The 14,709-nt window shown below is 50.5% G+C and overlaps 1 protein-coding gene and 1 long non-coding RNA gene across 2 annotated transcripts in view; one reads left to right on the forward strand and one right to left on the reverse strand.

Annotated features, from left to right (window-relative positions):
- The window catches only part of LOC117072013 (myosin-16), a 71,665-nt gene that overhangs the window by 56,215 nt on the left and 741 nt on the right, over positions 1-14,709 (forward strand). The window contains exons 32-41 of the mRNA XM_033191783.1: positions 587-783; positions 2,312-2,444; positions 4,894-5,110; positions 5,841-5,977; positions 6,073-6,176; positions 7,479-7,671; positions 9,598-9,801; positions 11,086-11,211; positions 12,558-12,728; positions 14,461-14,661. Of these exons, the coding sequence (XP_033047674.1) occupies positions 587-783; positions 2,312-2,444; positions 4,894-5,110; positions 5,841-5,977; positions 6,073-6,176; positions 7,479-7,671; positions 9,598-9,801; positions 11,086-11,211; positions 12,558-12,728; positions 14,461-14,661 (1,683 nt within the window). The remainder of the gene's footprint in view (positions 1-586; positions 784-2,311; positions 2,445-4,893; positions 5,111-5,840; positions 5,978-6,072; positions 6,177-7,478; positions 7,672-9,597; positions 9,802-11,085; positions 11,212-12,557; positions 12,729-14,460; positions 14,662-14,709) is intronic.
- Positions 1-14,709, reverse strand: part of LOC117072025 — a 40,972-nt gene that overhangs the window by 5,040 nt on the left and 21,223 nt on the right. The gene's annotated exons all lie outside the window — the stretch shown is intronic.

Here is a 14,709-nt window from a genome sequence, read left to right on the forward strand (position 1 = left end):
GTGGGTGGATCAGCTGAGGTCAGTAGTTCGAGACCAGTCTGGCCAACATGGCAAAACCCGGTCTTTACTAAAAATATAAAAATTAGCTGGGTGTGGTGGTGTCTGTAATCCCAGCTACTCGGGAGGCTGAGACAGGCGGAGGCGGAGGTTACAGGGAGCCAAGATCGCACCATTGCACTCCAGCCTGGGTAACAAGAGTGAAACTCAGTCTCAGAGAAAAAAAAAAAAAAAAAAAAGTTTCCAGGTATGGTGGTGTACACCTATAGTCCCAGCTAAAGAAAGTTACAGATTATGAAGATGTCAAAGGAGCACAAAAAGCATTTGATATTGTAGCAAGTAAAAAAGCTAACTACAAAACTGTAGGATGTGATGTGACTAAATGAAATTACATATCCTTGTGGACAATAATAGAATGAGAAGAAGTCACAGGATGAAAATTCAAACCCAGTGGTTTGGATTGTGGGATCATGTGTCTCTTCCCCCTTTCACCTGCCATCACTGCTGCTCCAGTGTTATGTGTATCTAAGTGGTGGCCCTGTGGGCTGCGGAAAGTCCCCACGGGCCCCTGACACGCTGGTCCCCACAGTCTCGCAGCACCGCCGTGGTGAGCCTGGCCAACACCAAACACGACCTGGACCTAGTAAAGGAGCAGCTGGAGGAGGAGCAGGGAGGCAAGTCGGAGCTACAGCGCCTTGTATCCAAACTCAACACGGAGGTCACCACCTGGAGGACCAAATACGAGACCGATGCCATCCAGAGGACAGAGGAGCTGGAGGAGACCAAGTGAGTGTGGTTCTCCTGCTGGGAGAGCCAGGTGGGCTGGGCAGGTGGCACTGGGGGCCTCACCACCATGTCAGTCACTGCTAAGGCCAGGGCCAAGCCCAGGAGAAGGACGTTCACAGGTCCTTTAAGAGGAGGACAATGTATCTGGACAAAGGAGCCTGCTCTGTAGGCCAGAAATGGTGGCTCAGGCCTGTAATCCCAGCACTTTGGGAGGCCAAGGTGGGAGGATTGCTTGAGCCCAGAAGTTCGAGGCCAGCCCGGGCAACATGGTGAGCTCCTCATCTCTACAAAAAATTACAAAATTAGCCAGGCATGGTGGCATGTGCCTGTAGTCTCAGCTACTTGGGAGACTAAAGTGGGAGGACTGCTTGAGCCCAGGAATTGGAGGCTGCAGCGAGCAATGATTGCGCCACTGCACTTCAGCCTGGATAACAGAGCAGGATCCTGTCTCTAAAAAAATTTTTAAAAAACGACAGAAGTGGACACCTGAGGAAATAACGGGGGACATGGAAGTGTCTCTGGGCCTCTCTCTGGTGTAACAGGAGGCTGGCCTGGATGCCCCTGGGCCCATGCACGCAGGGAAGCCCTGTGAGTGAGCCACCCTGGGTCAGGAAGCAGAGGGGATTCATGACAAGTTAAATCAAAGAACATGGTCAACTTAACAAACTCCTCTATAGACTTTTCTGGATTCTCTGAAAAAATAGTCAGATTTTTTTCTTGTATAAAGCCAAATTAAACAGAAAATGGCACATGTGCTCTAAGTGTTTCCAGGATCCCAGCCTGCTGGCTGGTCCCGTCCATCCACTGAAATTTCTGCTAATTTGATAGCAAATAAGGCATAATGACTTCCAGCTGATGCAATATTTTCATCTAAAGCTCTAAGCTCTTTTTTACCTTGAGCCTAAATTTGCCTTCCTGTGACTTCCACCTCTGTCCTCCAGGCCTTTGCTATAGAGGCTGCTGGGCACTGCCTGGTGTTCCCCCAAGGCTCCCACTCCTGGGCTAAACCTAAATCTCAACCCCTAAGCTTGTCTCTGTCCCAGACACCCTCAGGGCCCCTCCATCCCCTGGCTTAGACCTTTGCTCCTGTGTCCCCTTCTCAGAGAGTCTCCCCTGAGTCTGTATTTGACATTATCACCCCCTCCCACCTAGACTGCCTGTCCTCTTCCTGGCTCTATTTGTCACTGCAGTGCTTATATTCTATAGGGCATGTATTGCGTGCCTCCTCCCAGCTCCAGAACAAACATTTCGTTTGTTAGGGCAGGTATCCTAGCCTGTTTTATTCAGTGCTGCATCCCTAACACCTGCAACAATCCTTGGCACAGAGTAGAGAAAGTAAGTGTTTGTTGAATGAATAAATGAGAGAGTGAATGGACAGCTGTGGCTGTCCTGTAAACACTCTGCATTATTTCCAATGTTGACACCAGAGCTTAGTACCATGCCCACCACACTCTGACCCTGGCAATGTGGAGGTGGTGCCTGTGAGCGCCTGTGTTTCCTTGACAGCCCCTCTGGCCCTCATTTGCAGGAGGAAGCTGGCCGCCAGGCTTCAGGAGGCAGAAGAAGCAGCTGAAACCGCCCAGGCCCGGGCCGCCTCCCTCGAGAAAAATAAACAGAGACTCCAGGCAGAAGTTGAGGACCTCACCATCGACTTGGAGAAGGTCAGAGGGTCAAATGCTCAAAGCTGCCTAGCTGCCTATTTACCGGGGCAGAGAGCCCATAGCAGGGCGAGGGCGAGGCTGTCACATGTCTGGGGTCATCAGGAAGAAACACATGGTTCAAGAAGGTGCAGCGCAGGGGTGCCTTCAGGAGCTTGCTGGACACGGCTGCTGCTTGAGCACGTGCTCATGAACTCTCCCGATATCTAAGAGCACAGTGGCCCATGCCTCTAATCCCAACACACTGGGCAGCCAAGGCAGGAGGATCACTTGAGCCAAGGAGTTCAAGACCAGCCGAACAACACAGGGAGACCCTGTCTCAAAAAAAAAAAAAAAAAAAAAGGGATGGAATTTGGCTCTTATTGCCCAGGCTGGAGTACAGTGGCGCGATCTTGGCTCACTGCAACCTCTGCCTTCTGAGTTCAAGCAATTCGCATTCCTCAGCCTCCTGAGAAGCTGGGATTACAGGTACCCGTCAACGCACCCAGCTAATTTTTTGTATTGTTAGTAGAGTTAGGGTTTCATCATGTTGACCAGGCTGGTCTCGAACTCCTGACCTCAGGTGATCCACCCGCCTCGGCCTCCCAAAGTGCTGGGATTACAGGCCTGAGCCACTGTGCCCAGCCCCCCAAAAATCTTTAAATTAAAAATTTAGCCAGGTGTGGTGGCACATGCCTATGGTCCCAACTACTTGGTAGGCTAAGGCATGAGGATCATTTGAACCAGGGGTTCAAGGCTGCAGTGAGCTATGATTGCACCGCTGCACTCCAGCCTGGCAGACAGAGTGAGACACTGTCTCGAATAAATAAATAGGACCATAAGCAGGGTAAAATTTGCCCTGAAAGTAACACGATGCGGCCAGGCACAGTGGCTCATGCCTATAATCCTAGCACTTTGAGAGGCCAAGGCAGGCGGATTGCCTGAGCTCAGGAGCTCGACACCAGCCTGGGCAACACGGTGAAACCCTGACTATACTAAAATACAAAAAATTAGCCAGACGTGGCAGCGGGCATCTGTAGTCCCAGCTACTTGGGAGGCTGAGGCAGGAGAATCGCTTGAACCCGGAAGGTGGAAGTTGCAGTGAGCCAGATCGTGCCACTGCCCTTTAGCCTGGGCAACAGAGCGAGATTCTGGCTCCAAAAAAAAAAAAAAAGAAAGTTACATGATGCACCTTCCCTGTTCCCCGCTCTCTTACACAAACTATATCCCATATACTTTGCGTGGCTAACTATTCCTACTTGCATCCCTGGTTAAACTGAGTTGCCAGTGTCTATGAGAATTAAATAAGATTTCCACTGGCCTACACCTCCCTGGTCTTGGTCTAGATGGAACCATGATTCATGCTGGCTGTGAGGGGCCACATGCAGCCCAGTACAAGAATATGGCCACATGAAGTGGCCACATAGGTAGGTCACATCCATATGAGAGGTTTCAGAAAAAAAGTTCTGGCAAGGTGGTTCACGCTTGTCATCCCAGGACTTTGGGAGGCTGAGGTAGGAAGATTGCTTAAGTCCAAGAGGCTGAAGCTACAGTTAGCTATGATTATGCCACTGTACTCCAGCCTGGGTGACAGAGTGAGACCTCATCTCTTGAAACAAACAAACAAAAAAAACGCTGGGCACGGTAGCTCACGCCTGAAATCTCAGCACTTTGAGAGGCTGAGGCAGGCAGATCAGCTGAGGTCAGGAGATTGAGACCAGCCTGGCCAACATGGTGAAACCCCATCTCTACTAAAAATACAAAAAGTAGCAGGGTGTAGTGGCACATGCCTATATAATCCCAACTACTCAGGAGGCTGAGGCAGGAGAATCGCTTGAACCCGGGAGACAGAGGTTGCGATGAGCCAAGATCACGCCACTGCACTCCAGCCTGGGTGACAGAGTGAGACTCTGTCTCAATTAAAAAAAAAAAAAAAAAAAAAAGTCCTGAAACTCAAAAAGGTTTTGCTACCCCACAAAAGAAACAAAGCAAAACTTTACAAAAGCTAATATAGCACAATAGCAAATAGTTGCCAGGGAGTTATGAGAAAGATGAAATCTATAGAAAAATAAAGTCTAAGAATAGTCTGTTTTAAGTTGATATGTAATGTATATTACTACATCACAGTGAAATATATTAAGAGGAGTTAGGCCGAATGTCATAAATCTGGGAAGGCCGCTGTGGCCCAAACTCCTCATTTGACACCTGAGAGAATTCTAACCTGGGAAAATAAGGTAGAATGCCCCAGGCCACACCTCTCTAGGGTGGAAGTTTTAGAACTGGCATGCAGCTCTTTGCAGACTCTCTGTTCTGTGCTTCTGCCATGTTGAATTACATTCCAATTCCCAAGGAGTCCGTAGTCTCAAGAGTTACTGAGGACAGGGAAGGAAGGAAGAGACGTTTGCAGAGGGTGGGAGGAGGGGACAGAGGCAGGGAGTTCGGACCCCTAGAGGCCATTTCCAACTTTCCTTAGGCCAATGCGGCAGCCGCTGCCCTGGACAAGAAGCAGAGGCTCTTTGACAAGATGCTGGCTGAGTGGCAGCAGAAGTGTGAGGAGCTGCAGGTGGAACTGGACAGCTCACAGAAGGAGTGCCGCATGTACATGACAGAGAGCTTCAAGATCAAGACAGCGTACGAGGAATCTCTGGAGCATCTAGAGTCGGTGAAGAAGGAGAGTAAGACCCTGCAGGGTGAGTCTGAGGGCAGGTGGATGGGATGGGCCTGTAGGGATGGGGACACAGTCAGAGTCCCCTTCGTCCTGAGCACATCATCAGTTGAGTACCTGGCACATAGTCGGTGCTCAATAAATGTTTGTTGACTGACTAGCAAGTGCTTTGCAGAAGCACTTCAGCATTCAGCAGTGTAACTTTAGGTGAGTTGCTCAATCTTTCTGTGCCTCACTTTCCTCATCTATAAAATGAGGAAATAGCCGGGCACAGTGGCTCATGCCTGTAATCCCAGCACTTCGGGAGGCCGAGGCGGGAGGATCACTTGAGGTCAGGAGTTCGAGACCAGCCTGACCAACATGGTAAAACCCTGTCTCTACTAAAAATACAAAAAATTAGCTGGGCATGGTGGTGGGCGCCTGTAGTCCCAGCTACTTGGGAGGCTGAGGCAGAAGAATCGCTTGGATCCGGGATGTGGAGGTTGCAGTGAGCCGAGATCATGCCACTATACTCCAGCCTGGGCAACAGAGCAACACTAGGTCCCAAAAATAAATAAATAAAATGAGGAAATAATTCTACCCTCCTTAAAAGGTTGTCATGACAATGAAATAAGATTATGGCCAGGCGTGGTGGCTCATGTCTGCAATCCTGGCACTTTGGGAGACCTGCTTCTTACCCCAATGGAGGAATGATGGTGCCACCTGCCGTGACCCTGGAATGCTGAGTCTTATTAACATGAATATTTCTATCTCAGAGGAGATAAAGGATCTCATTGATCAGCTGGGTGAGGGAGGAAGGAGTGTGCATGAGCTGCAGAAGTTGAAGAAAAAATTGGAGATGGAAAAGGAAGAACTCCAGGTGGCCCTGGAAGAAGCTGAGTCTTCCCTGGAGGTAACCATGGGGCCATCACCTTGGGGACTGTGGACCCTTGGCCAGGCACTGCACACCTTCTTGGACAGAAAGGCTCATGTTTATATTCCTGGTAGGTTGAAGAGAGCAAGGTGATTCGAATTCAGTTGGAACTGGCTCAGGTTAAAGCTGACATTGACCGGAGAATCCATGAGAAAGAAGAAGAATTTGAGGCTACCAGGTACGGAGCTGGTGGGATGGGAGGCTGACTCTTGGCAGCGTGACGGAGCAGAGTCCAGAAACCCGGGTCTCTTCCACCTACTAGTTGCATGACGTTGGGCAATTCAGGTGAACCTTGCTGAACCTGTTTCCTCATCTATGAAAATGGAAATAAAGACTGTACCTCACACTACTGTGTCTAGTTTATGAACACTTTGTTTTTGGGGCTTTTTGCTTTTTTGGTTGTTTTTTTTTTTTGGAGTCACAGTCTTGCTCTGTTGCCTAGGCCACAGTGTAGTAGTGCAATCCAAGCTCACTGCAACCTCCACCTCCTGGGTTCAAGCAATTCTCCTGCCTTAGCCTCCCAAGTAGCTGGGATCACAGGCATGTGCCACCGTGCCCAGCTAATTTTTGTATTTTTACTAGAGACAGGGTTTCACCATGTTGGCCAGGCTGGTCTTGAACTCCTGACCTCAAGTGATCCGCCCACCTTGGCCTCCCAAAGTGCTGGGATTACAGGCATTAGCCACCGTGCCTGGCCTAATGAACACTTTAGGTGTAGTATTTTAGCCATGATGGCTAATGAAGCAGAAAATCTATTATGTGCTTACTGGCTGTTTGTATATCTTCTTAGGAGAAAAGTCTGTTCTTTGCCCCTTTCAAAAATTGGATTGCTTCTTTTTATTGTTGAGTTGTAAGAGTTCTTTATATATTCTGAACACTAGACTTATCAGTAATGATTTGCAAATATTTTTTTCCCTCTATGGGTTGTCTTGTCACTTTCTTAAAAGGATCCATTCAAACATAAAGGTTATTTCATTTTGGCTGGGCGCAGTGGCTCACACCTGTAATCCTAGCACTTTGGAAGGCTGAGATGGGGGGATCCCTTGAGCTCAGGAGTTTGAGACCAACCTGGGCAACATAGCAAAACCGCACTCTACAAAAAAAAAAAAAAAATAGCTGGGTGTGGTGGCATGGCCTGTAGTCCCAGTTACTGGGGAGGCTGAGATGGGAAAATCACTTGAGCCCCAGAGTTCAAGGCTGCAGTGAGCTATCATCACACTACTGCACCATCACAGAATGTGATGGTTTTTCCATGACAGCCCGAGCCACAGAGTGACTCTAAATCAACAAAATGACCTTCCTTTTATTTCCCCAAAGCATGAAATCCTCATCCCTGTCTTGTACCTTTTTAAGGGTTTGTTTAATTTCACAACATGGTGCCTGGATTCATGCTGATGCTGAGACCTCTTCTCTAGGGAGGCCTAGCACAGACTGAACAGCTAGCCCAGTATGCCAAGGTCTTCTCTGCTTGGACTTACAGGAAGAACCACCAGCGGGCAATCGAGTCCTTGCAGGCCAGCCTGGAGGCGGAGGCCAAGGGCCGGGCAGAGGCACTTCGGCTCAAGAAGAAGATGGAGACGGACCTGAATGAGATGGAAATCCAGCTGGACCACGCCAACAAGAACAACAGCGAACTTGTAAAGACACTGAAAAGGCTGCAACAGCAAATCAAGGTAGCGGTCTGGGAGGAGGAGAAACGAGGTACAAGGCACACCATCATCGGTTGAGTCTGAAGGCCTAAAGGGGGTAACTTAATGCATGTCTTCAGCCAGCATAAAGGCATAAGAGTGAGAATGTGGGGTGGCTGTCAGTCCAGGGAGCAGGAGGTTTGGGGACTATATAAAGAGGCCCTCAACCACCAAAAGTCCCGATTCTGGACAACTGGAAAGATGGACCAAAGGAGGGAAACAGGAAGTTAAGCTCATCTTGATTCCCTCCCTCCCTCCCTCCCTTCCTCCCTTCCTCCCTTCCTCCCTTCCTTCCTTCCTTCCTGAGATGGAGTTTTGCTCTTGTCACTCAGGCTGGAGTGCAGTGGTGCAATCTCGGCTCACTGCAACCTCCGCCTCCCAGGTTCAAGCAATTCTCCTGCCTCAGCCTCCTGAGCAGCTGGGATTACAGGTGACCACCACCACGCCCAGCTAATTTTTGTATTTTTAATAGAGACAGGGTTTCACCATGCTGGCCAGGCTGATCTCCAATGCCTGACCTCAGGTGATCTGCCCACCTCAGCCTCCCAAAGTGCTGGGATTACAGGCGTGAGCCACCACACCCAGTCCTGTCTTGATTTGTAAAATCATTTTTTACTTATTATAAACCATTTCAGACATAGAGAAATGAAGAACACAACAAAACTCATATACCCACTACTTGCCTTAAAAAATAAACACAAACAGAGCTGAAGACCCCTTTACAATCATTCCATTATGAGGCTGTTCTTTACAGCATACAGAGCTGGAACCACACTTGCTAACTGGAGACGTGCCCTAACCAGGTACTGTTTTAGGTGTCCAAGAGTGGACAAGACAATGCTGGACACAGTTGGTGTTCACATGTAGTCCCAGCTACTCAGGGGGCTGAAGAGAAAGGATTGTCTGAGGCCAGGCTTGAGTTTGTGACCAGTCTGGGCATCATAGCAAGACCCCATTTCCAGAAAAAATAAAATGAGCCAGGCATGGTGGTGTGTGCCTGTAGTTCCAGCTACTCAGGAGGCTGACGTGGGAGGATCGCTTGAGCCCAGAAGTTGGAGGCTGCTGTGAGCTATGACTACACCACTGCATTCCAGCCTGGGTGATAGAGTGAGACTCTGTCTCGAAAACAAAACAAAGAGTGGGCAAAACAGACAAACATCCCCATGCAGACAGCAACAAAAATAAAACTGTATTGTTAAAACTGGTGATAAGCCCTATGGAGAAATAAGAGGACAGCCTGGGCGCGGTGGCTCACGCCTATAATCCCAGCACTTTGGGAGGCTGAGGTGGGCAGATTGCTTGAGGTCAGGAGTTTGAGACCAGCCTGAGCAACATGGCAAAAACCCATCTCTACTAAAAATTTAAAAATTAGCCAGGTGTGGTGGCAGGCACCTGTAATCCCAGCTACTTGGGAAGGTGAGGCAGGAGAATCACTTGAACCTGGGAGGCAGAGATTGCAGTGAGCCGAGATCATGCCACTGCACTCCAACCTAGGGGACAGAGCAAGACTCCATCTCAAAAAAAAAAAAAAGAGAGAGAGAAATAAGAGGACAGAAGAGAGCTGGGGATCAGCCTAGGCAGGATTAGAATATGATTGGCTGAGGTCACTGGGGAGGCCTCCTGGAGAAAGCTGTGCTGGGAACACCAGGTGCTCTATCATCGGGAAAGGTTTGACTTCGTGTTGACCTCATGTTAGATAACTTCCTGGGTCCTGGCCCTGCTGGGGCTCCACCACACCATAAACTCCCCAAGCCCAGGTCTGTTCCTCACTCTTCTTCTGTGACCTCCCCACCTGCCCAGTTTCCTGCTGAACCCAGTCGATAAAGGTCACGGCGCCCTCAGGCCTGGCCACCCCCAAGGTCATACCATGGCCCAGTGTATGGGTTCAGGCTGGGTCCCTGTGCCCCCCAGGACTTGCAGGTCCAGATGGACGAGGATGCCAGGCAGCACGAGGAGCTGCGGGAGCAGTACAACCTGCAGGAGCGGCGCCTGAGCCTGCTGCAGACGGAGCTGGAGGAGGTACGTTCGGCCCTGGAGGGCAGCGAGCGATCACGCAAGCTGCTGGAGCAGGAAGTGGTGGAGATCACCGAACGGCACAACGAGATCAACATCCAGGTAGGACAGGGCTCCTGGGTCAGTGCCACTTGCACCCACACTCTGGGGGTTAGGGGGTGCTGGGGTGAGGCCAGGATGGTGCCCAAACCATGTGAGCCCCCATCAAAACTCAGAGGCAGGCAGTGCACCCCACTCAGCAAATCCTCAAAACTCATCTGCAGAGCTTTTTGTAAAACTGTGACTTTAAAGTCCAGGATATAAAAGATATCCCAGCCTGGGCGGGGCACAGTGGCTCACACCTGTAATCCCAGCACTTTGGGAGGCCGAGGTGGGTGGATCACCTGAGGTCAGGAGTTCGAGACCAGCCTGGCCAACATGATGAAACCCTGTCTCTACTAAAAATACAAAAATTAGCCGGGTGTGCTGGCGGGCACCTGTAATCCCAAGTACTCAGGAGGCTGAGGCAGGAGAATTGCTTGAACCCGGGAGGCAGAAGTTGCACTGAGCCAAGATCATGCCACTGCATTCCAGCCTGGGTGACAGAGTGACCATCTAAAAAATATATATATTTAATTTATTTATATATATTTAAATATATATATTTATTTAAATATGTGTGTGTGTGTGTGTGTGTGTGTGTACATATATATATATATATATCCCAGCCTGGCCAACATGATGAAGCCCCATCTCTACTAAAAATACAATAATCAGCCAGGCGTAGTGGTGCATGCCATAATCCCAGCTGCTACTTGAGAAGCTGAGGCACAAGGATCACGTGAACCCTGGAGATCGAGGCTGCAGCCAAGATCATGCCACTGCACTCCAGCCTGGGCAACAGAGTGAGACTCTGACTCACAAATAAAAATAAAATAAAATATATAATCTTGGTCAGGCACAGTGGCTCACGTCTGTAATCCCAGCACTATGGGAGGCACAGGTGGGAGGATTGCTTGAGGCCAGTAATTCAAGACCAACCTAGGCAACATAGCCAGACCCTGTCTCTAAAACATGAAAAATTAGTTGCGCGTGGTGGTGCTTATCTCTAGTTCCAGGTACTTGGAAGGCTCAGGTGGGAGGATTGCTTGAGCCTAAGAGATTGAGGCTGCAGTGAGCTGTGACTGCACGACAGCACAATCCAGCCTGAGTGACACAGCAATATCCTGCCTAAAATAAAATAAAATAAGAATGCAGGAGAGGGACCCATACCCCACGCAAAGGGCCCAGGGCCATTCCCTGTTGGGGTCTGGCAAGCATGTCTGGCAGAGGTTGTGTTCTTTCCTGGACACAGGAAGGCCCATGTAGACTCCTGGCTCTTGGTTATATCTCCGTTTCTTCCTCCAGAACCAGAGCCTCCTCGTGGTCAAACGCAAGCTGGAGTCAGATGTCCAACGCATCTCCAGCGAACACGAGGAGCTCATCAGTGAGTTCCGCTCGGCCGACGAGAGGGCCAAGAAGGCCATGACGGACGTAAGTGCGTGTGCCCCTTGCTGCTGGCAGGCAGGGTTTTGGTGCCTGCTGAGGACCAGGCTGCCTGGGCAGGAAGGCCACTCCTGCCATTGTGGGCCACTGTGGACCCAAGCATGGTTCCCTGCCAGGGAGAATGTGGCCCTACTCTGGAGGAGCCCAAGGCTTTTCTAAAAAGCCACACACATGAAAGAAAGAAAGAATTACAAGCTCTAGGTGATCATGTGAAAGATTATAGCACAACGCCCTGGGTCTTGCATCAAAGAAGCCATCAAAGTGGGTTCATCTGGGCAGGCTTTTTGGCAATGGGATGCATTAAAACAGCCTTGGGCCAGGCATAGTGGCTCACACTTGTAATCCCAGCACTTTGGGAGGCCAAGGCAGCAGGATTGCTTGACGCCAGGAGTTCAAGACCAGCCTGGGCAATATAGCATCTACTAAACATGTTAAAAATCAGCCGGGTGTCGTGGCATGTGCCTGTAGTCCCAACTACTCACAAGGCTGAGAAGGGAGAATCACCTGAACCCAGGAGTTTCAGGTTGCTGTGAGTCATGATCCCGCCACTGCACTGCAGCCTGGGTGACAGAACAAGACCCTGTCTCAGAACATGAAATAATAACAATAACAATAAAATCAAACAGCCTTGAGGGAAGAGCTAGTAAAAGGAAGATGGATGAGCCCAGGGGCGCAGAGGAGGACGTTGGCAGGATGTGCCCCCAAGTGCTCTCAGCCCAGTATCCCTTCAGGTGTTCACACCAGCCTCGAGTGGTGGGTTCTGTTTACTCCCCACCTGGAAGATGAAGGGATACAGATTTTCATCATCAGGCTCCTCTCACTTGATGGAAATCCCAGGAGTTCAGAAACATTGCTGGTCTTACTTGTTGATACCTCCCAAGAGCACAGGCCCATGCCTGGCCCACCATAGACCCTCATGAACATTTGTGGAAAGAATGTAAGGAGAAAGGGACTGAGAGGGGATAAGCAACATGCTGAAGGTCACTCAGGGCTGGACACAGTCCTGGGTCTTCCAACTCCAGAGGCTGTGCTTTTCCCACCCTCCATGCTGTGCCCCTTATGGAGAGGGCAGTCAGTAGGGTTTGGCTTGAGTGTGCCCGGCTGGTGGGAGTCTGTGAAGATGGGAGGCATGAGCTTGGCTCCCCCTCCCCTCTCGGGGGCAAAGGGGAGCATAGGGTACCCCTTCCACCAAACCCCAGCGGCATGTCAGCGGGGCTCCCCCTGTCAACCAGTTGGTTTCCTACAGACCGGGAGACAAGTTCTCAAATCTCTCAAAGGAGCTACGAGCCTGGGTAGCACCCAGCTCCAACTCCTGCTCTTCTCCCCACTTGCAGGCCGCCCGCATGGCAGAAGAACTCCGGCAAGAGCAGGACCACTGCATGCACCTGGAGAAGATCAAGAAGAACTACGAGGTCACCATCAAAGACCTGCAGGCCAAGATGGAGGAGGCCGAGCAGCTGGCTGTGAAAGGCGGGAAGCGCACAATCATGAAGCTGGAGGCCAGGGTGAGAGCGATGCAGGGCTCAGCCAAGGGAGGAATGGGGATCTGGTGGGGCTGGGGGCGTGTGTGAGATGCCTGTCTTTTGTCAAAAAACATGTCCTGGGTTTGATGAAGAATCGGGTTATGCAAGTGCTAGGAAAGAAGAGGAAATTGAAAGGACCTGTAACCCTCACGCCTGTAATCCTAATACTTTAGGAGGCTGAGGTGGGAGGATTGCTTGAGGCCAGGAGTTTGAGACCAGCCGAGGCAACATAATGAGACCTCCATCTCTACAAAAAAAAAAAAAAAAAAAAAGTTAAATTAGCTGGGTGTGGTGGCACATGCCTGTAGTCCCAGCTACTCAGGAGGCTGAGTTGGGAGGCTAGCTTGAGCCCAGAAGATTGAGGCTATAGTGAGCTATGACAGCACTACTGCACTTCAGCCTGGGTGACAGAGCCAGACCCTGTCTCAGAAAAAAAAGAGAAAAGAAGGAAAGAAAGAAAGAAGGGAGGGAGGGAAAGAAAGAGAAAAGGAAATTGAGAGAAGAGCTCTAATTTCTCTCAAGTTCTCCTCTCCTCCTTCCCTCCCTGTCACGTTCCTCCCCAGAATGTCCTTAGCCTCGAGCAGAGTAGTCCCCAATATTCTCCTTGCCTTTTTTTACTCACTGAAAAAATACAAGTCTTAGTCTTTACCCCATGAAATGCCAGAGCTGGAAGGGCCCGGAAGGTTCCATCATTTTGTCTGACTCCCTGACACCCCCATTTTCCAGAGGAGGGAATTTGAGGCTAAAGAGAAAGTGTTTGACAACCACAGCATGGCCTGTAAAAGGCAGAGCCCGGCCAGGCGCGGTGGCTCAAGCCTGTAATCCCAGCACTTTGGGAGGCCGAGACGGGCGGATCACGAGGTCAGGAGATCGAGACCATCCTGGCTAACACGGTGAAACCCTGTCTCTACTAAAAAATACAAAGGCCGGGCGCGGTGGCTCAAGCCTGTAATCCCAGCACTTTGGGAGGCCGAGACGGGCGGATCACAAGGTCAGGAGATCGAGACCATCCTGGCTAACACGGTGAAACCCCGTCTCTACTAAAAAAAACTACAAAAAACTAGCCGGGCGAGGTGGCGGCGCCTGTAGTCCCAGCTACTTGGGAGGCTGAGGCAGGAGAATGGCGTAAACCCGGGAGGCAGAGCTTGCAGTGAGCTGAGATCCGGCCACAGCACTCCAGCCTGGGTGACAGAGCGAGACTCCGTCTCAAAAAAAAAATAAAAAAATAAAAAATACAAAAAAAAAAAAAAAAACTAGCCGGGCAAGGTGGCGGGCACCTGGAGTCCCAGCTAGTCGGGAGGCTGAGGCAGGAGAATGGCATAAACCCGGGAGGCGGAGCTTGCAGTGAGCTGAGATCCGGCCACTGCACTCCTGCGCTCCAGCCCGAGTGACAGAGCGAGACTCCGTCTCAAAAAAAAAAAAAGGCAGAGCCCACCCGACTCTCCTGTCCAGGGTCCATCCCCTCACCTCTGGGTAGGAGGTAGATACTGCAGCCACAAGGCCCCTGTCTGAGGCCACTGAGCTCTGAAGCTCAAAACCATGCGTTCCAGGAGGCTGAGGCAGGAGGATCGCTTGAGCGCAGAAGGTCAAGGCTGCAGTAAGCCATGATCACGCCACTGCCCTCCAGCCTGGGCAACAGAGCGGGACCCTGTCAAAAAAACAAAAAACAAAACACACGCGTTCGCTCAGCCGCATTCCTCTCTTCCTCCCACAGATCAAGGAACTAGAGACAGAGCTGGACGGGGAACAGAAACAGCACGCGGAGACGGTCAAGACGCTGCGTAAGAATGAGCGTCGCCTCAAAGAGCTGATCTTCCAGACAGAGGAGGACCACAAGACCAACCAGCGCATGCAGGAGCTGGTGGAGAAGCTACAAAACAAGCTGAAGATCTACAAGAGGCAGATCGAGGAGGCTGTGGGTGTCTATGTACCTCCTTGCTCCTCCTTCCCTGATGCTTGTTTC

Source organism: Trachypithecus francoisi, unplaced genomic scaffold, assembly GCF_009764315.1.
Source record: "Trachypithecus francoisi isolate TF-2019V2 unplaced genomic scaffold, Tfra_2.0 Lachesis_group4, whole genome shotgun sequence".
NCBI classification, from domain to species: domain Eukaryota; kingdom Metazoa; phylum Chordata; class Mammalia; order Primates; family Cercopithecidae; genus Trachypithecus; species Trachypithecus francoisi.